A 21,801-nucleotide genomic window follows, 5' to 3' on the forward strand; every position below is an offset into this window, starting at 1 on the left:
TTTTAGCGGAAGCGAAACTTGGATGATTTAATATATTTGGGGATATTCGACGTGAATAATTGCTGGAAGTAATCTGTAGAACTAAGGGATCTACGTTGGAGGAATAATGATAAGTAAACGTGGGCTCTGCTCTTCCTCTGAGAGTTACATGAATTGTTTCATTATTTTTAAAGATATTATTAGTTTGAAATTAGGATATTTACTGCTGTAGCATTTTTCTTTCACCTTCCTTTGTACAAACATGGACTATTTGTTTGAAACACAAATAGGTTAAATGATGTTCAGTTACGGAAAACCCCGTGAGCAGTTTCGCTTATACAAGTGACTTCTTCGGAATGACAAAATATAATGGGCATTTACAGTCTATGGTACTATATTACGTACTGAAGAGAAGTACAGTATAGACGTATGATGTGGAGGTGGTTAAGTCAAAAGTAAGCTGAGCAAAGAGAAGCAGTAAGAATGTGAAATATCAGATTGGGGAAATATTCAGCGGATGGAATTATCAATTTTGAGCGAGTTTATTGGTTTGATAATTTAGTTTAAGTGGTACTAACACAATTTTAAGACTAAGTAAGAAAGGATGAAACTTGATAGGTCTTGAGAAATAATAGAATCGAGAAGAACAAAAATAGAGAATTATTTGCTTGGGCTTGAAACCAAACGTTTGGAGAAAAATAAGGGTTGTAACAAAGCTGAAGCTATGAGTTATGTACTAGTTATCTACACTTACCTGAAAAATAGAAGTTATGTCGCAAGCTCAACATTTTCTACTCCACTTAGCGTTCAGATCAACTCTGCTTTGAAGGAATGAAGTTTGGAGAGACACGAAGAGAAATACATTTTATTTTCATCTATCTGGAATTTCAGGTAACTACACCGATATAGAATACCAAAGTATGTACTACATGGGGTTAAAACAATGTAAAATGCTTATTTTGAAATGAGATAATCTTGAAATGCCCATAACTATTCTTGAGTAAAAAGAACTGATGGGATGAATTGAGAGCTAGAAGTAGAGATACTGATGAAGAATGTTTAAGAAGTCTTTTGATACACCTAAGATGATGCTGCTGAGATCATTTATAGGGAGGCTTATTTTCGTCACTATCTTGTGGACGAACTTAGGTAGCTAATAGAGATAATATCTGGCTCCATGAACTTTCCATTTGTTTAGTGGAATGTAGTAGTGTTGGCTAAGGTATGACAGGCAGGGCTCTCATATCTCCTTTTCTTCTGAGATGCCGTCTTTGCTTGGCCTGTGCTCATCTCACTGGACTTTCGGGTATATCATGTGGCAAGGATTTAAATATGTTTAAGAAAGTATATTTACATAATGTTTTATTAAAAAATTGTAGTAAGTTAATAAAGCAAAACTTACTTGATGAAGGCAAGAAACCCAACAAATAATTAAAAAAAACGATGGTGAAGATTGCTAATAAGTAATAAATTGAGATTGGTGTTTAATGTGATTTACACCTCTCAGTTAGCAAATATTCTTCTAAACCTTAAGTTTGTTTATTTTTTATCCTTCTTCTATATACAGTTAAAGCAGAAATATTAAAATATTTACAGTTAATTACAGGTAAGAAGGGGAAACGGTAATCGAAGTGGGCCTAAGTAACGAGGGCACAGAAGCAGAAGGCTGTGGTGTGATAACTGACTGATTGCAATAATATCATCTCTCCTGTTTGAGCCAGTTTCTGAAACTCAATGCACTTCCTCATGAAATGACTCCACAACTGTAAAAGTAGAGGGGATTTTTATTATTGTCGTGCTAGAAACATGTGTAGACAGTAACATCAATATTAAAGTGCTAATTTTTTCAGAACTTGACCTCATTCAGTGCATTCTCACTGGATTGAAGTAGTGAATTTTGAACTTGTGTTTGACGATTTGGGCACTCTCAACCATGTTGATGTTAAAATAACCCCACCTATCCAAATCGATCTTAGAACTGCGCACTTCAGACTTCGGCCTGTTCAGAAATTTGTATAATACACAATTTTGACCAGTTAGTAACTTTTCGGCTTCCATCTAGATTGGTAGAGAATCTGTGCTGAGGAGGATGGTGGAGATAACGTTTAGACTTAAAAGATTGGAGGCATTTTGTAATATTAGAGATGCTTTATTTTACAATACAGGTTTCGAGACCAAACGTTGAAAGACACTGAGTGGGTGAATTATTTATTGATGATATATGAATTATAACACTAATGTGTAAAGATCTTCTATCAACCATGATGATGCTTCTTCATGGACAGAGTGGGATGAGCTCTTATGTGTACTGTAGCCAGAGTACTGCGTGGGGGCTCGCCATTGTCCTGAAACAAACCGATATCAATTAGCTGTAGGCAATATACAGATTGTCTCAGAAGTAAATATATATTCAAATACTCCAACATCAGTAATTTATAAAAGACTGAAGTGTTTGAGAATAAGTTCCATGTTTGAATGGTGAAGATGTTAGAAACTATCATATTTCTCTCACAGTTAAATGGATAACAATGAATAAATATCATACCGGTTAGCTCACAAAACTAATTAAGAATCTAACCAACCAACAATACGTTTCGGAAATGTTATGAGAATGTACAGGGTGTTTCTGTGATGATGATGATGAAGATGATGATGATGATGATGAAGATAATGATCCAGACTCTCTGGGATGCTGGAGAAGGGCATATGCATCAATTTGAAACAGGGAACCCAAGTCTCGAAACGCCTCAGTTGTACCTCATACGCCAAAGCTGTTTTTCGTAAGTTGCAGGTTCGTCAATGCATATGAGTACAATGTGGAAAGGGCCCCCTCCTCACTTTTCACATGCTGCTCTTGAATAACCTAATTATCCCTAACACCGTAAGATTTATGCCGTTGAGATTAATTCCTGCCACAGTGTTCTTGTCTTTCACTCGGCGTTCAGTAATCCATAAAGTCCGGTCAATAATAATAATAATAATAATAATAATAATAATAATAATAATAATAATAATAATAATAATAAATTGGATATCTAATATGGCTTCAGATTCATAAGCCCATGTCAGATTAATGTTCAGTCATTTGATGATTTATTCAGTAATTTTTATTAATGGCGGGACCTAGTGTTTACAGTGCACTATGTCTTCTGGTATAGGCTAAAGCAATTTTGTTACTTTCATTGATCTATCTCTGTCTTATCCTTGGCTTTGACAATGTGAAAGTGACTAAGGTATGAGCGATGCTAGTAATGCCAATCCTTATGCAGCCAGTCCCTGCTATGAATGGTGTGAAAATGTTGCTCATAGGGTCAGTGCATTTCAGTGGGCTTGGCAGACTGATATGTAATAGCAAGTTTGGCTCGGCGAGGAAAGCAACGGGAAACTACCTCACTCCTCATTTCCCTAGTACGCCTTTTCAGTGATGCCTAGACCATCTATGACAGCTGATGGCAGAGCTGTTGAGGATCCCACCAGCGGAATCGCTGACGGACTGAACATACATACATCACCTATCCCTGTATCCAAAGACGATCGTTTGACGATCGAAACATTTAATGCCCTCCTCCACTTTTACAGTGTATATTGTCTAATATATCCTCTCATATCTCTCATTTTAGTTTGTTGTAAGTTATTTAAACAACCGACTTAATTAACGTTTTGTTTTATTGTATTTCTGTCTGAGGAGTACTTTTACATAGTTTAAATTGATCGCCTAGCTAAAAAATCTTCATCTTCTACCACTTTTTTCACATCTTGGTGAACTTGACATATTTAGCGGCCGTATGCCCCTTCTGACAGCAACCCTATGAAAGGGATTATTAATCATTACGTGTTTCTATAGTGTTCGTAGTGTGGTAATAGTAAATAAATATCATACCATGACGGTTAGTTCATAAAACTAATTGAAAATCTAACCAACCAACGATACGTTTCATTTGATTTGATCTGTTGTGTGTGTTTGGAGAGGTGTGTGTTGGGACAAGCACAAATATACAGTCTCCGAGTCAGAGGAAATGACCAGACGCAATTAACATTTCCGACCTGGGCGGGTATCGAACTGGGAAGCTGGGAATCAACCTTGACTCCGTCTGGTCGAGGTACTAGACCTCCTCCCCATTTGTATCCCCCTACCCAGAGTTTCACGCTGTAGGACACTGTCCTTCAGACAGTAGAGGTGGGGTCCCTTGCTGAGTCCGAGAAAAACCAACCCTGGAGGGTAAACGGATTAAGAAAGAAAGAAAGAAAGAAAGAAAGAAAGAAAGAAAGAAAGAAAGAAAGAAAGAAAGAAAGAAAGAAAGAAAGAAAGAAAATTACAATTTCTAATTAAATTCTTCTATCGTTTTTCGTTTCTGTTAGTTACTTCAAACATAAATAAATAAATAAATAAATAAATAAATAAATAAATAAATAAATAAATAAATAAATAAATAAATAAATAAATAAATAAATAAATAAATAAATAAATAAATAAATAAAATGGTTACTGATACTGAAGACAGTAGTAAGCCTTACCGTGACTTTGAGAGTGATGTCAGCCTCTTCAGTGATATAGCTGTTTGTAGTGATGTTAGGATAGTAAGTGCGTCCTGCACGCCATGCTCCCGTCACGATCAGTCCATGATCCTCTACGAACGAGAAATAGAGGGCGGATGTACTGAAGTCCACGTCGGTGGCAGCCACCACTATCCCAGTGGTACAGCTGAGTGGTATTCCCGGCGGGAATGGTAGAGGTAGCGTAAACGTGAAGTTCTCTGACGCTCCAATCACGAACTTGGGATTGTGGTTGTTGGTGTCCTCTACATTCCAATGCATCAGCTGCAACAAGCACCTCAAATATACATAACGGAACAGAAACATAAAGTCTCAACTATGAAGAGAATGCATTTTGCCCTGGGGAAAGTGCTCTTTAACGTGCCAGTATATCTATAGATATGAGCCTCTAGCACCGTCATCAACCACAGAAGCAGGAATAACAGCAATAGCATTGTCGACAACACAACGCAGAAATATTCTCCGCGGCTAGTTAAAACTTATTAAAGCTTATTATGTTTTATGAGAAGAATGTCTGCAGAAATAAATCACAATTCTTCGAAAATGTTGGGGTAATAAAAGATTCACCTAGTAGAGTTTGTCTTACTGGCTAATTACTGCAACATGATCATTTCCACGTTGAGAGACATGAGAAAACTTATTTACAGCTCTACTCTTTTCACGTTCCCTATATAGACGTATTTTGCAATCTAGTGTGAACATTATCTTAGAATTCATGCGTAAGCTGAAGCAAACGAACACTGCAATTATTTTTACCAGGATCAGCTTGAAGTACGAGTTAAATCATTCACCATTTGCCTGCACCTGAAAGCAAGTGGAATGAGATTACACTTCCTAAGTTGTGAAAGCTCATAATGCTTTGCATGACCGTCCAGTAATTTATTTCTATTAACTGTGCTGCTCTTGGTAACATAACCCATTGCATCGCTGTTGATAACAACGTAACGATTTGCCTGTATTACTCGTTAACTCTTAATATCTCATCACCGCTACATTCATTGTGAGCCGACCCCGTAAATGGTCATATACGAACAAATTGCCTCATAATATGGAAATATACTCATATTGTTAAAAAACATGATATCACTTTTCCCTTTGCGAAAATAATATGTCTCCCGGGCATGGCCATCCATCAATGGCTGCTAATTTCAGATGGCAACCAGCCATAAGACAGTCTGCACGGTTGCTAGGTAACATGGTGTGACCGTCCATCTTACATCACTGCCTTCACTGTTGCTATGGTTACACTTCCGTCACACATTTTGTCGCGTCAGGTTACACAACTTTTTGGATGACTTCCAGTCGTAAAACATATTTGGGCCAATATTTATAAAATACAATGCCTTTTGCGTGCATATGTTTTTGGGATGGGGGTCTGCCTGAAATTATCGAGAACAGTTTTGCGTGCACAAAAAGCCGACACCTTTACCAGGCAACCAGTGTACGTCATACGAATGGAAGAATGACGCCATATTCGTGGAAATAAAGACAAGTTTTTGTAAGAAGTTGATGTTGGACGTTTTAGACCTATAAAGAGGGGCGATAAACAAAGCAATGGCGAATAACGTTAACGGTAAAATCATCTCCTTGATTCGATGTTTCTCTCTGTGGGTAAGAAAATAGTAGGCCTACATTTTTACGTTATATGAAGCTTATTGATTTGAAATCAAAGATACCAACCTTAATCAAGAATAAACACTTATTCACTTAAATATTCTCTAATTTTAGTGACTGCAACGCAAGCGAAAAATTATTTGTGCCTAAGAAGCTTGACATAATATGAGAATATTCTCCTCATAACTTATTGGAAGCAATTTAACACACTGGATATAATTTCCAAAATACTGTTCTGAACTCTGTACTTACAATGCCAGCTGAACCTTCATTGCATCTGAAGTTCACGTTCAGTTTTAAAGCTGGATTTTCCTGTAAAAGGAACAAAAGAAAAAATAGATTTATCATTGCTTACCTTGGAGTATAATGTCTAAATTACAACTTTAGCGTTGGAGATAAATCTCTCAATGAATTGACGGTAGATGATGCGAAAGAGTATGTCATAATTTAGGCTATCATTTATCAAACTACAATATCCACTCCATCCTCTGCACTGTAATAATAATAATATTAATTAATAGATAATAGGAATAATAATAATCATGATAACCATATATTATTTTTGCCGTATGAAAAGGGGAAACTACTGGAAAATTTTACGTTTCGTGAATAGTGGTGTTCGATTGAGTTCTTCCTCTTTCGACGACGCGGAGCGAAGTTTTCGTGGTCAAGTTTTCCTGGAATTTGTCTCTTTCACCCGGCAAACAATCCAACAGGTATCCGGATATATTATCTATTAATCCGAGCCCTGAGAGCAATAATAATAATAATAATAATAATAATAATAATAATAATAATAATAATAATAATAATAATAATAATAATAGTAATAAGTAGAATATATCTTTATTATGGACTGTTACACCTTTCAGTGCTCAGTATTAAAGTCTCTGTAAATGAACCATGTGCCTTTAGAATCCAATATTTGCAACCAGCTCTGTGGCCTCTTTCAGTATAATTATAACAACTGCAACAAACGCACAGCCTAATAGATTAAATTATGCAGTGAAAATTTGTAAAACTTAATTTAGGTACGCTGTTCCTCCGTTATTCAAAACGGTACACACACGTTTCACTGAATCCTTCCAGGTGTCTCTACTCAGCGAACATTTTTATTTATAAATACATTTGATTTACCGTGTAGAAGCAAAACACACATTATCTGTAACTTTTCCTCAAATAAGTTACTTCAACAGTTTGACTGAAGAAGTGTAGATAATGAGGCGTGAGGAAGAAGATGGTTATTACTAGTGATCTCAGCAGCAAGCATATCAGAGTCTTGCGCTGCTAAAAAGTAAAAACAAGTGAATCAGCATGGTTAATGACAGTTAACTGTTTCATATCGAACCTATTGATTAACACTCAGAAATTTTGTTTAAAATAAATCCTACGAACAATGCTTTACTTCAAAATTTTAGATACAATTTCATAATAATAATTCCATAAAATATAGAATTACTGAGAGCCTCCGTGGCTCAGACGGCAGCGCGTCGGCCTCTCACCGCTGGATACCGTGGTTCAAATCCCGGTCACTCCATGTGAGATTTGTGCTGGACAAAGCGGAGGCGGGACAGGTTTTTCTCCGGGTACTCCGGTTTTCCCTGTCATCTTTCATTCCAGCAACACTCTCCATTCTCATTTTCATAGCATCTATCAGTCATTAATAAATCACTTTGGGAGTGGCGACCCCATCGTACTAATAGCCTATATCTGCTTCATTCATCACATCCCTGACCCGGTCAATGACTGGAAAACAGGTTGTAGGTTTTCATTTTCATAGAATTACTATAACATAATATTTTGATACATTTGATAGAAGAAAGAGATAACATGATAGGCTACATCTTAAGATACCTAGGACTCGTTCAGATGGGTTTTGAGTGAAGTGTAAGCGGTAAGAACAGTAGAAGTAGACCAAGGCATGACCTGATAAACAGATCAGAGGAGATGTAGGTTGTAGTAGTTATGTGGAAATGAAAAATTAGTACAGGATAGGGTGGCATGGAGGGCTGCACGAATCTATTCTATGGACTGTTTTGCCACCAACAACAGTTTTCATTTTACTTACCTCCATTTCTTCAAACATCGAGAAGGCTTTCTTCAAGGATAGAATAAGAGAACCATTCCGCAGTTCCACGTCAATATACTTTGAATAGTGATCTGCAAATAAAACATAATCATGTATTAAACCTGCCATGTTAGTGTGATTTGATTGACATTATCAGAAATATGGATGTGCATAAGTAAATAATTCACGGAGGCGAAGCAGTCTAATTCTAGACTTTTGTGAATGACACGCCGAGATAAATTAGGGTATATTTTAAATAATTAGTGAATTGAGGAACAAGAACTTCGTCACGTAAATTCGATTACAATTCCATAACTATGGGCATAATACATTAATAGTAATCTTATTGGTTTTACGTTCCACTAACTATTTTGGTTTTCGGAGAGACATCGAGATGTCAGAATTTTGTCCCGCAGGAGTTAATTTACGTGCATGTAAATCTACTGAAACGGGGTTGGCCTACTACCAGACTGAGCCGGGATCGAATGTACCAACTTGGGATCAGAAGGCCAGTGTTTCTACCGTCCGATCCACACAGCCCAGTGCATTAGGTACGCATCGAAGAAAGGAATCGCTTTTAATCCCAAACTGTTCATCACGAGTCATTACAGTCTTACTAGCAGCGTTTCTAGTGATCGTTCTTCGACTGGGAGAGTTGGCTACGCGTTTCGAGCTACGTAACTGTGACCTTACACTCGGAAGATTGCGGTTCGAGCCCCAACGATGGCAGGCGTTACATTGGTTTTCCGTGGTTTCCCATTTTCAAATCCGGCATATGCTTACGATGAACCATAATTAAGGGCAGGGCCGCTTTCTTCTCAGTCCTAGCCCTTTCCTATCCCATCGTCACAAGTCTTCAATGAGTCGGTGCGACGTTGAAACACTTGCAGAAATAAACGATCTTCAAAGAATATGTTATATTGCCATTTTTTAAAGTGACTTGCTGAATTAATACCCACACGTAGTAGACGTTTGTTGAAGGGAGATCGGTATGTTAGCGTATAATTTCGTCCTTCGTAAAGAATTCACTTTGATCTTCAATAAAACCCTTTTATTCTGGATGTTATGAAGTTTCCTTGTCACGATAGTCAGTGGAGTAGAGTATCAATCACTGATTGACTTCTATTAGGCGTCTGCTATAGAGAAGTGGTTCCAAAGCTATAGCGCAGACTGCTGGCGACCCTTATTCCCTCATGTCTGTCGTCAGCCCGGAGGGTGGCTGGATCCTCTTAAAGCACCACCGAATCTTATGTAGGCGTACTAGGCACGATGGGGAGTGAGTTTGCCATTGCTTTCCTCGCTGGTTAGAAAGTGCTATTACAGCACGACTGACCCTATGAATAGCACCTTTAACAGCACCCAGACGACTAGTGCTCTCTATACCAATACTAACTCATGTATCCGTGCTTCGCTACGGAATTCCACATTGTATATGTAATTCTAGGTAAAATACTATACACGTTGTTGCGAGTAAGATTTTATTAGATTGCATTACTCTTAGCGTTACCCGAGAAACACCACTGGGAGATCGCCATGCGTCGTTTTTCATGTAAAGCTCTGGTTTGGGGAGTTTTCATTATAATGGCAGGCCACATTTTCTACTGCCAGTCACAGTCAACTTAGGGAGTTTAGTTTATAATGAGAGGCCTTCTTTTCTACTTCCATTCACATTAGAGTTGGGCAGTTTTCATTATAATGACAGGCCCCTGTTTCCTACTGCCAGTCACAATTGAGCTGGGAAGATTTGATCATAATGACAGGCCCTCTTGCCTACCGCCAGTCACAATTCAGTTGGGGAATGTTCATTACAAAGGAGTCCCAATTTCTTGGTTTCAGTCATATTCGAGATGAGTTTTCATAATAATGGCAGGGCTACATTTCCTACTGCCGGTTATAATCGAGTTGGGGAGTTTTCATTATAATAGCAGGCCACCTTATCTACTGGCAGTCACAATCGAGTTGGGGTGTTTTCATTATAATGGCAGGCTCCCTTGCCTACTGGCGGTCACACTCGAATTGGTGAGTTCTCATTATAATGGCAGTTGACCTTGCCTACAGTCAGTCACAATTGAATTCTACTACTGTTCAAATATGTTGTCCAAGGTTGTTTTTGAAGTCAGGTTGTTTTATAAAACATCCTGGTGAACTACATTTTCTGTTCGTCTCTGTGGCTACAGAATCACAAGGCTATCAGGGGATCTTACACGTGAACAGGATACGTACTGTCCTGAGCTTTGTTTATTGTCATTGCGAAGCATGGTTTAACGCGAATAGGAAGTTGTGCGAATAGGAAGTGGTAGTCGGAGGGAATCAAAGGAATGCGGCGGATGAAAACGGTTTTTCCCGCACCACATCCCGTGAAGATGGTTGCTTCGATCACGTTACTATGTAAATATTTCACTTGCAGCCTGGTACCATTACAGAGCTGAGGAGATATCAGATTCCGTAGCGGTATTATAGGTGCTCCAACTTCCAGACTGAGATTGTGAGGTGGAAAACATAGTGAATTTAAAGTGTGGGGGAATAGGATAGCGGACCACGTCCTCTGTCTTCATCACGGAGGTCAGACTTATTTCTCACCATGTTAGTAAGGAGTTTGTTCAACAAATAATTATTGCTGCTTGCTACGGTGTCGTTCATAGGCGTGAGAATAGCTCTCGTCTTAAGCCAATTCGGCCAGCGAGTCGCTGCCGTACATTAAGTAAGATAGGGAATAGGAAAAGGACTCGTCTCCCTGTGTGGGTACAACACGGCGAAGTACCATTACGCTGCCAATAGCACAGGGCTCCATGCCTAACGAATCCTATTGTGGAAAATAAAAGGAAAATAGAATCAACTGTGAGAAACAGGAACTACAGTATACAGGAGCTGCAGGTAAACAAAAAAGAAAACCTGGTAGAACATCCGTAGTGTTGTGACTAAAATGTCTGAAAAGGTGAAAACTGTTAAGAATAAAAGAAGAAGTGAAGATAGGATGTGTATGACGAATGAAATTTACTTCAATGAGCTGTATGATAGAACACAGAAGCACTTCTGATCGTACTACTGTAAACGAGACAGCTGCACGCAGAAGCTCGTCTGTGCTTTTCCGGGTATAGAAGATGGAAAATAAAAGGAAAATAGAATCAGCTATGAGAAACAAGAACTACATCATACAGGAGCTCTAGGAAAGTTTCGTAGAACAACTAAAGCGTTTTAACCGAGTAAGTGCCTGCGGGGTTTGGGCCATGTAGCTATCAGCATGCATTCGGGAGATAGTGGGCTCGAAACCCCACTGTCGGCAGCCCTGACGATGATTTTCCGTGGTTTCCCCTTTTCACACGAGGTAAACGTTTGGGCTGTACGTTAACTAACGCCGCGGTTGCTTCCTTCCCACTCATAGCTCTTTCTTATCTTATCGTCGCCATAAGATCTATCTGTGTCGGTGCGAAGTAAAATAAATTGTAAAAAAATAGTGTTGTGACTAAAATGAATCTGAGAAGGTGAAAACTATTCAGTATAAAAGAAAAGAAGATGTGTATGAAGAATGAAAGGTAGTTCAATGAACAGTATAAAGTTGTCTGATAGAACGCAGAAGCAGGTCTGACGCTATTTCTGTAGCCTATATGAGACAACTGACAGTGAGAAGCGTAAAATTCTCATAGTATATCGTAATCTTCCTGCAATCTTTCTGCATGTCTTACACAATCTGACCAAGTGGAAGCTGTAATACTCACCTTGTTCATGAGTCTTTCATCATGTGCTTTCCAGCACTTAGACTGAAGAGCGGTGGCAGTGTGCTGCCAATATCTCGAAAACGGTTGGTTTTAGGGCCTTAAAACGTAGTTTTCGGTCCCGTAAGAACTTTCCTCGCGTCGGAAGACTTAAAATGAGCTTTGTGTCGTATGACAAATTCGATTTTAGCATATAGTAGACTATGCTATTAGGCAAGGGGTCTGAATCTGGGACAGGAGCTGAATTTTGAAAAATCAAAACCTTTCTCAGTGCACATTCAGGACAGAAGAAGAATCTATGTTCCTAATCTCAACTTTCTAGGTCTTTTGGATCTGGAGATCTCGTGATCAATGAGCGACATTTGGCTTTTAATAGACTAAGCAACTCTCATACCTCAGTAACTTCTATACTGACACAGCTATACATGAGACTGAGCTTTTGTTGGAAGCTACATTTTACTCTTTCTTGTGTTAAAGGACAGATACACATATACTGCATTCGTCAAGAAATAGCAGCAGGCAGTTATTCATTCATATAACTGATAATTGATAAATAATGTCTCAGAAATCGCAAGAGCAATGGTAATGCTATCTCCATATTCATCGGTGTGGTATCACGAATCTCTGTAGCTAGGACATTGCACGCACATTTCAATAATAGATCAATTTCCTGTTACAAGGTTTATGTGTATGGCAATTGATTGTATTTTATTGATAGGGACATACTATGTATATGACAATGAAAGATAGTGTAACTTCGTGGAGCAGCGTTTCTAAAGATAACATGAAACAAGAGCTCGTAAATATTCAGAAGGTTATTTAAAACATGTAATTTATCCGTGGTTAAAGATCGACCATAATGTCTTGTATGTTGTGAAAATTGGTCAGAACGTACAGTAAAGCATCTTATTACCCAATAACCATTTTCTGAAGCATAAACCTGTCGATCTCTTTTGGAGGACTCTGGACGTTGTCAGTAGTCACAGGATGGTGTTACATAGGCAAGTAAAATAAACCAGAAATACCTTTACACTTCTCAAGTTACCCTGTTTGTTCAGGAGTCACTAAATCATGTAGGACTCATATCATCACTGAAATGTAAGCTGTTACTTCCATTAGCAATCGATATTACAAATATTCAGCCCTGAAGATATAAAACAACTGTGGTCGATTAAGGCTGATTAGGACAGATTGTCCTGACCTAGTATGTGCTGCCTTTCTGCAACTCCTGATAATGTGTACAAAGATGTTCAACCAGAAGAAGAAACGATTAATAAAGAACAACTTGCTCGGTAATAGTCATATACACTTCTATGAAATTATTCTGTTCATTCAGTTTGTCCCAGAGAACCAAATAGTTACGCATAATGGGTGATAAATGTCGTATTTTCAATATTCTGTGAAAATATAACATAACCCAGTGTTTTGTTTGGGAACTGCTGGTGTCGAGAATGTTGTCACTGTCAGCTAAATTCCAAATTAACACTGAATTTTGTTCTATTTCTGTTGCTGGATCCGTAACTGTCTGTGGGTGGGATCAGAAAACATTGGTTTTTATATCTTTCCTTCATAATCTCATTAGCATACGTTCATCTATCATACTCATGCAGTCATACTTACTGACAATACCCATGATGTTTACGGCCTTGAAGATTGCTATCTCCGTATTCACCGGTGAGATATCAGCAATCGCTGGCTGTAGAAATAAGTCATATAGCCAATCTATGTATTGTAGCGGTGTTCCATTCTGGTAAAGTAATTGGCAATCTGGAAGAAATAGAAAATTAATAATAATAATAATAATAATAATAATAATAATAATAATAATAATAATAGTGGACTGGGCAGGCTGAGTTAAAAAAACGCACAGTTCGTGGGAAATATTCTCCGCAAGATGATGGGCGCGAAGGTTGTAAATGGACATTATAGATTGCGAAGAAGACTACAACTATACCAGAATAACGAACACTAGGTGAAGTCGATAAGGTAAGGAAGATATATACTGAGTGGCCAAAAGTCACGGGAAGACACTGAATGTGATGTTAATAACGAGTTGCTCCTCCGCGAGCAGCAATACGGCGAGATATCGACTCTACAAGGTGTTGGAATCGATCTGGAGGGATCTAGACCCACGCATCTTGCACTGCTACGCACAACTGGTCTTATGTAGTTCGTGCGGGGTTCATGGAGCTTACACCAGCATCGACAGCATCCCACAAATGCTCGATTGGATTAAGACCGGGGGATCTGGAGGGCCAATCCATGGTTGTAACTTCACTGGAGTGCACCTCCAACCACCTGCGTGCCACTACAGAGCGATGACATGGGGCATTGTTGTGTTGAAACATGGCATCTCCATCAGGGTACTCTAGGGACAGAAAGGGATGCAGATGCTCTGAAAGGATGTCCACATAACGTGCACCTGTCAGCGCTCCCTGCAGCCGGACAATTGGGCTTAATTGTGACCATGAGAACGCCGCCCAGACCAGAACTGAGCCACCCCCCGCCTGGACACAACCTTGTTGACACGCAGGATCCACAGCTTCATGGGGCATACGCCACACACTCACGCGCCCTTCAGCTCGATACAACTGGAACCGTGATTCATAGGACCATACCACACGCCGCCACTGTTCCATGGTCCATTGCCGATGTTCGCGGGTCCATGTACGTGGTTGAGCTCTGTGTCGAGGTGTCAGCAAAGGGACGCGAGTGTTGGTCGTCAGCTGGTGAAGCCTATGTGGTGCAGTGCCTCCATACAGTCCTGGTAGAAATGGGTTGCTGATTCCCAACATTCAACTGGGCGGTGATTTGACTCACAGTAGCCCTTCGAGCGTCCAGTATGGTTCGGCGGAGGCGACGTGATGTCAGTTCGTTAAACACTTGTGGTCTTCCCGTGCAGCGGTTTACGCGGGTGGTAACATTCTCTCTGCGATATTGAAGATTGACCCTCGCCACTGTTGACCTTGGAAACCCGAATTCACGTGTAATCTCCGAAATGCTATGACCCTGCGCCGATGATAATCCCACGTTCAAAGTCGGTCAACTTGCGACATGTTGCCGTCTTCATAATACTGGTGTCTTGACAGACTGCTCTGCTACGCGGCAGCTAGCCGCAACGCTCAGGGGTCATACACGGCACATTATCTAATGGGACACCCGTTCCCGGGACCTTTGATCACTCAGTATATTTTTAAATAGTAGAAAATAGACCCTAAAGTTAGGATATGGGTTCAAGCAAGTCAAAAAGGATCTCAAGAGGATTAGATTATCTAAACAAAATAAATTATATACGTTTACAACTTCAAGGGCTTCTATAAATAACAAGAACAGATTAGCATATGAGTGGAGGAAAGAAATAAAAGGCCCCCACACAACGAATTCCGCGATTTTGGCCTGCAATAAAGGCTTCAACATGTAGAATACTTACTTTATCTAGTATCTGATGTTCCTAAAAGATAAAATACTACTACTACAACTAATAATAATAATAATAATAGTAGTAATAATAATAATAATAATAATAATAATAATAATAATAATGAAATATGGTTGCTGAGCGAATTCTACTATCAGAGTCATAGAAAGCCCGGGCGTAAGTGAATAGGCGTACTGGGAAAATATGGATTGAGGTAGATTCCCGTTGCTTTCCTCGCCAATCCAGAACCTAGCTATGCACACCAATCGATTCTATACGCCCTTGGAGAGGACGCTTCAGGTTTGAGCCACGAGCGGATGACATGAACTCCTCACGGATTTTTAATGTTCTAAACTTATAGTATTCAAATAATGACTTTTGATATCAGGTGTTACACAAAGTATTTTAACATTGTCCATTATTCCTGTATTTTTGGCTTGAATTACATTAATACTGAAGAACATCCTGAAAAATTCATACGATGGTCCGAAAGTAGACTGCATATCAGATCTACCCAGGTATATGCTACATTTATCTATGTGCTTCATCCGATCCCTAAGGAGGATGCAAAACGGCAAGACTATTATATCAGATGGCATACCAGTAGAGGCAAGGAAGGGTCTTGGGGAAGTCGAAGTTGACCTGCTGCAAGATCTGGTGACCAAGATGTCAATGAAGAACGCATGTTGGATGATTGGAGGGAGAGTGTCCTAGTGTCCATATACAAGGAAAGGACAGATATCTAAGAATGTCAAAACTTTATAGGAATAAAGCTACAATCACACGCCGATCTTTGGGAACGGATAACAGAACGAAGACTGAGACAAGAAACAGAGATAGGAACAGAACAGTTTTGATTCATGCCAGGGAAAAGTTCAACCGATGCACTGTTTGCACTACGACAATAATTGTTAGAAACCTAAGGGGAGATACAAAAAGTGCTGCGTCTAATTTTCATAGATCTAGAGAAAGGTTACGATATTGTACTAAGAAAGAGCTACGGAGATGTATAAGAAGGAAAGGTGGACCAGAAAATTATGTGGAAGTGGGAATGGACTTGTATGTATGTATGTATGTATGTATGTATGTATGTATGTATGTAGTCGTGTTTCCTGATATGGTAATAGACATGTATGATACGCCCAGTTCAAAATAAGAACAAGTGTAGTCCCAGAAGAAGTTTCCTTGAGTCGGTCGACTTCTACCAAGATTCAACCCTAAGTCCATACCATTCAACCTTGTTCTATACTCTTTGCTTATAGAATGCTGGTAGATGAAAAAAAAAAATGGAGGAAAAGCTGGAACAACGAAGAAAGGTCCTTGAGGAAGGAGGTCTTAAGATTAGCTTAGGAAAGACTAATTACATGTAGGTCAGAGGAGATAGAGACGGAAATGCAAGGCTAGCAGGGGATAGATCATGACGAACCAGAGAGTTTAAATATCTTGGCTCGTACATTATGGAGAATGGAGGACTGGGCAGGGAAATCAGTCACTGGACTGAGGCTGGATGAAGAAATTGGAAGAAGATGACAGGTGTGCTAAGTAATCGGCGAATTGTGAAAGGAACGAAGGGAAAAAGAGTGTTCATATCTGTTGTAAGGCCATTCACAATGCATAGGGTAGTGAAACATGACGAATAAAGAAAATCCACGAGGAAAAGCTAAATGTGGTGGAAATGAGGATGTTGAGGTAGATAATGGGATACACACGCATGGATGGGATACGGATCAAGACGATGTGAGAGATGTGCAGTGTTGTGGAACTATCAAAGAAGATACTAGATACTGCTATGATTTGGACACATTATGAGACGAGGGGAGGGCTGTATGGGTAGGAGGTTATGCAGCTTGCAGGTGGTGGAAAGGTAGGTAAACGGTAGGCCGAGGAAGAGATAGAAAGAGTGTGACAGAGGACATTACGGGAAAAGGGACTGCGCGATGAAGACGCACTGGACAGGAAGAATTAAGAATAGGGAAAAGCTGAGGAAAAGAAAAAGTTGCTTTGGAGAGAAATAATGACCCTTTTCATGTAACATTTTGATAATTTTCACATATTTACAAATCGTTTTTGATGTAGATTTTAAGTGCTAACATATAAATATATGGCACGGGCATCCGAGCCCTTTACAACACAGATATTACAATCATTATCCTTTTCCTCTGGTAACATGAAGAACTATGGCATTTGATCATGTAATGCTACCCAGAAATTTATTTCTGGACAATTATTTAGACCGTTCGTCTTTATGGAGACTAGTTTCATATTATACTACCAGGACTAAAAGTGTGTTTGATTAATGCGAATAAATACGGATAAATCTATAGGAAATAGAGTAAAGAAAATGAATGCAGTTTATGTTATGACATTATAGAAGAGTGGTCGCCATGGTGAGGAGAAGCTATCACTCAGTATCACTGCCTACCTCATACGTTTACACAATAGATGAACCAGAGGATTGTGAGAGGCGGAAAGGAAGAAACCTACTGGAATCCATAAATCTTCTCGGTAGGATAAAGAAAGATTTGATCACTGTAAGAGACTGGAACAAGTCAACCCTAAATGATGCAGACAGAACTGCACCTAACAAGAATATAAATAGAGGGACTTCGCTTTTACCGAGGAAGTTTTATAATTAGAGTTGTTACTTGATGATTTAATTTGATTTTTGCACTGACAACAGATCTGATGTTGGTGGTGAATGATGTTCTGGGATTATCAACCCCACGAAACAAATCTAGGACAAATTATTTTTGAATACCATACCGACCAAATAAAATACTAATGTTTGATATAAACAGTTTTAAATTACAATAACTTATCAATTTTTCAAATTGTCCTTATTTTAGTTTCTTAAGTGCTAAAATTGAAATGTATGGTATGGTATGGTATGGTATGGTATGGTATGGTATGGTATGGTATGGTATGGTATGGTATGGTATGGTATGGATGACTATGATCGTAGTAGTTTAATACGGTTATTCTTATTAAGACAGACAACTCACTGTTATGGGATTAATCCTGTGAGACCTATTATAACCATAGATCTTTTACTTTAGATTATTTGATACATTACTGAGGGAGTTGGCTGTGTAGCACGGGAAGCGTAGTTTTTAACCTGGATTCGGGAGATAGTGAATTTGAATTCCACCAATGGCAGTCCTGAAGTTGGTTTTATGTGGTTTTCCATTTTCACGCCAGGAAAATGTTGAAATGGTACCTTAATTAAGGCCACAGCCGCTTCCTTCCCTACTTTCTACTTCATCACGCTTCCTTCCCATTCTCACCCCTTTTCTATTTCATAGTTGACGGGAACCTATCTTATTGCAAGTTTAAAACACGAGCAATAAATAAATAAATAAATAAATAAATAAATAAATAAATAAATAAATAAATAAATAAATAAATAAATAAATAAATTCCACGTGTAATCTCACTGTCTAACCTCCTTTGATGAACACGAGTTGTTGAAAGTTGCACTAAGACAGTTTTGTCGACGCCTGATTAGAAAACGTTTAAAATGGGAAAATAAATAACAGCCTTGACTTTTTCTAATGTGAAGGTTGAAACCACCATCATCATGACTGCCAACGATGGAGTTGCACTATCTCCAGAATGCATGCTTACAGCTTATAGCCAATTCGTTCGACGAAAAAAATAAGACTAGTCACTGTATAACAGCCCATAGAATACCGTTTCTGAAAGAGAATTTAAAACATGATATCTCAAGTTTACGCACTTCCTAATTTTTTCTCACGTTGCTGGAAGGTGTTAGAATAGGTAAACTCAAAATCCTGTGCATTAATTCTTACCTCCATTGATGTAGCCGGCGTGCGTGATAACAGCGAGAGATATTAGCAAAATAAATACTCGGTACAGTGCCATGCTCACAGGTGGTATGGTGCTTGCAGAATCGTTAGATTTGTTATATACTGCGTGGGGCTGCTGTTATCAGTTATCAATGCACGGATACGGCATTTCGAAACCTCCTACATTTACACACATTCTATGTAAAGTATCACTTCACATATTAAAGCAGCTTAGAAGCCGAGGCTTTGCTCAGTTCAATCGTTTCCTCATCAGGAAGGCAGGGAATTAAGAAAGAGAGTCTTTCAGTTCTGGAGAGGTACATGGCTCTGGAGCTCACTCAGCGTTCACAGTAATGAGTACCAAGTTAATACCTGGGGGTCAATGGTAGCCAGACATATACCTTATCACGCTATCCTATTTAATGTCTAGGTTAGAAAAATACTGAAGGGCGTTAGCAGCCACTTTTTCAGGGATCTTCATAGCTTGTATACAGAATGCAGAAAAAGTGAAAGGGGTTTCTAACAAGAGCAATTAACGAGCTAGATAGCTGCAGTCGCTTAAGTGAGGTCAGTATCCAGTATTCGGGAGGTAGTACGTTCGAACCCCACTGTCGGCAGCCGTGAAGATGGTTTTCCGTGGTTTCCCATTTTCACACCAAACAAATGCTGGGGCTATACCTTAATTAAGGCCACGGACGCTTCCTTTCCACTCCTAGCCCTTTTCTATCCCATCGTCGCCATGAGACCTATCTGTGTCGGTGCTACGTAAAGCAACTTGCATAAAAAAGGAGCAATTGTGTGCCCAAACCTTGATCTTACTTCTGTTAATGTTTCTGATTCATGTGAGGGAGTTGGGACATCGTGGTCAACATTTCTGTATACTTAATTTGTGACAAATCTGGCGTGAGATTAGAGCTGGGAGCAGGGGTGTAACGAATGCTATACGGGCCCGCCTGCCAAATAAAAATTCGGGCCCCCTGAAATAAAATGTAAAACTCGTGAATAACTTAATAAAAATTTGATCACACCAGGTAGAAGTAATGCAATATACCGAGCGAGTTGGCCGTGCTATTAGGGTCGCGCAGCTGTGAGCTTGCATTCGGAAGATAGTGGGTTCGAGCCTCACTGTCGGCAGCCCTCAAGATTGTTTTCCGTTTCTTTCTATTTTCATACCAGGCAGATGCCGGGGCTGTACCTTAATTTAAGCCACGGCCGCTTCCTTCACACTCCTAGGCCTTCCTGTACCATCGTCGCCATAAAACCTACCTGTGTCTGTGCTACGCAAAAGCAATCTGTAAAGAAAAAAGTAATGTAATATATTGTCAAATTATATGAAGAAAGGGATTCTTCGTTATTGTAAGATTATTGTTTTATAGGTTTTATTTGACTGCCTATGCCTCCGTGGCTCAGACGGCAGCGCGTCGGCCTCTCACCGCTGGATACCGTGGTTCAAATCCCGGCCACTCCATGTGAGATTTGTGCTGGACAAAGCGGAGGCGGGACAGGTTTTTCTCCGGGTACTCCGGTTTTTCCTGTCATCATTCATTCCAGCAACACTCTCCATTATCATTTCATAGCATTTATCAGTCATTAATAAATCACTTTGGGAGTGGCGAGCTCATCGTACGAATAGCCTATATATGCTTCATTCATTTCATCCCTAACCCGGTCAAAGCTTGGAAAGATTGGTTTTCATTCATTTTCAATTGACTGCCTCCGTGGTTTAACGGTTAAGCTGCTGGACTGCCAACCAAGCACCACTTAGTTGTTTGTACTTAACTTTAATAGGATTCATGTTACAGTAACCATGGGACTATACTCTGTAACCGATACCGATACAAAAAAAGAACTGTTCAAATAAAGTTTGTAAAATATTAAATCGCACAATAAATAACTGATAAGCTTCATGCAAAAAGAGCTCGTTCGAAAGTGAGTTGACTAATAATTGTTACTACTACTAATTGGCATTATACACTGTTGTCGAATGACTGTGTGACAAACGAAAAATGTTCTGCAAAATTTGTGGCTAATCCGATCTCAGGTAGTAACGAAATCATGATATTTTTATATCAAGTTTCAATTCTGTAATTATTTTTAAATAATTTGGTGCAGGTGTTTTTTGAAGAGCATGTCGCAGTGTAGCGAGAGACAGCAAGGCATCGTGTATAGTTGTGCTGTGTTATAATCGACACAATGAACTGCTGATGGAATCAACCGGCAAAGAAAATAACTGTTTTGACTGATTCTACAAAAACGCCCTGATTATTTCCGTACAGAGTGACATTAGGTTAGATGTATATTATTTTTATTTTTTCGCGAGGAGTCTGAGGGGCCCCTTTAAGACCCGGGCCCGCCTGCGATACAGGCCCTGAAGGCCGTAACGTTATGCCCCTGGTTGGGAAGTCTCTATGTGATGCACTATTCCGGTATTCTCCTGGGTTGGAGGTTGGAAACCATGCAACACAACTTCTATATACAGTATATTGCCATATTTTATTCATCTGTACTAAAAAAATCCATTTCGAAACACCAGGAGCAAAGTCAATATTGAGAGGTCAATTCCGAGACTAGAGTATCTTTGTATTTATTCTAAATATCACTCTGATATTCATTCAAATGTTGGAATAGTATATTAGTAAAAGTGTTCTA

At 39.2% G+C, this 21,801-nt stretch overlaps 1 protein-coding gene across 1 annotated transcript; it reads right to left on the reverse strand.

The window, feature by feature from the left end:
* Nucleotides 1-2,131: 2,131 nt before the first annotated feature.
* On the reverse strand, nucleotides 2,132-19,244 carry LOC136866159 (uncharacterized). The gene is made up of 6 exons (XM_067142881.2): nucleotides 19,156-19,244; nucleotides 13,549-13,695; nucleotides 8,216-8,307; nucleotides 6,400-6,459; nucleotides 4,495-4,797; nucleotides 2,132-2,324 (listed from the first exon to the last, which is right to left on the reverse strand). Exons 1-6 carry the CDS (start codon nucleotides 19,226-19,228, stop codon nucleotides 2,235-2,237), a joined length of 765 nt encoding a protein of 254 aa, XP_066998982.2. The 5' UTR covers nucleotides 19,229-19,244; the 3' UTR covers nucleotides 2,132-2,234.
* Between the last annotated feature and the right edge of the window lie 2,557 nt (nucleotides 19,245-21,801).

Source organism: Anabrus simplex, chromosome 1 (genome assembly GCF_040414725.1).
Source record: "Anabrus simplex isolate iqAnaSimp1 chromosome 1, ASM4041472v1, whole genome shotgun sequence".
In the NCBI taxonomy this organism is placed as follows: Eukaryota; Metazoa; Arthropoda; class Insecta; order Orthoptera; family Tettigoniidae; genus Anabrus; species Anabrus simplex.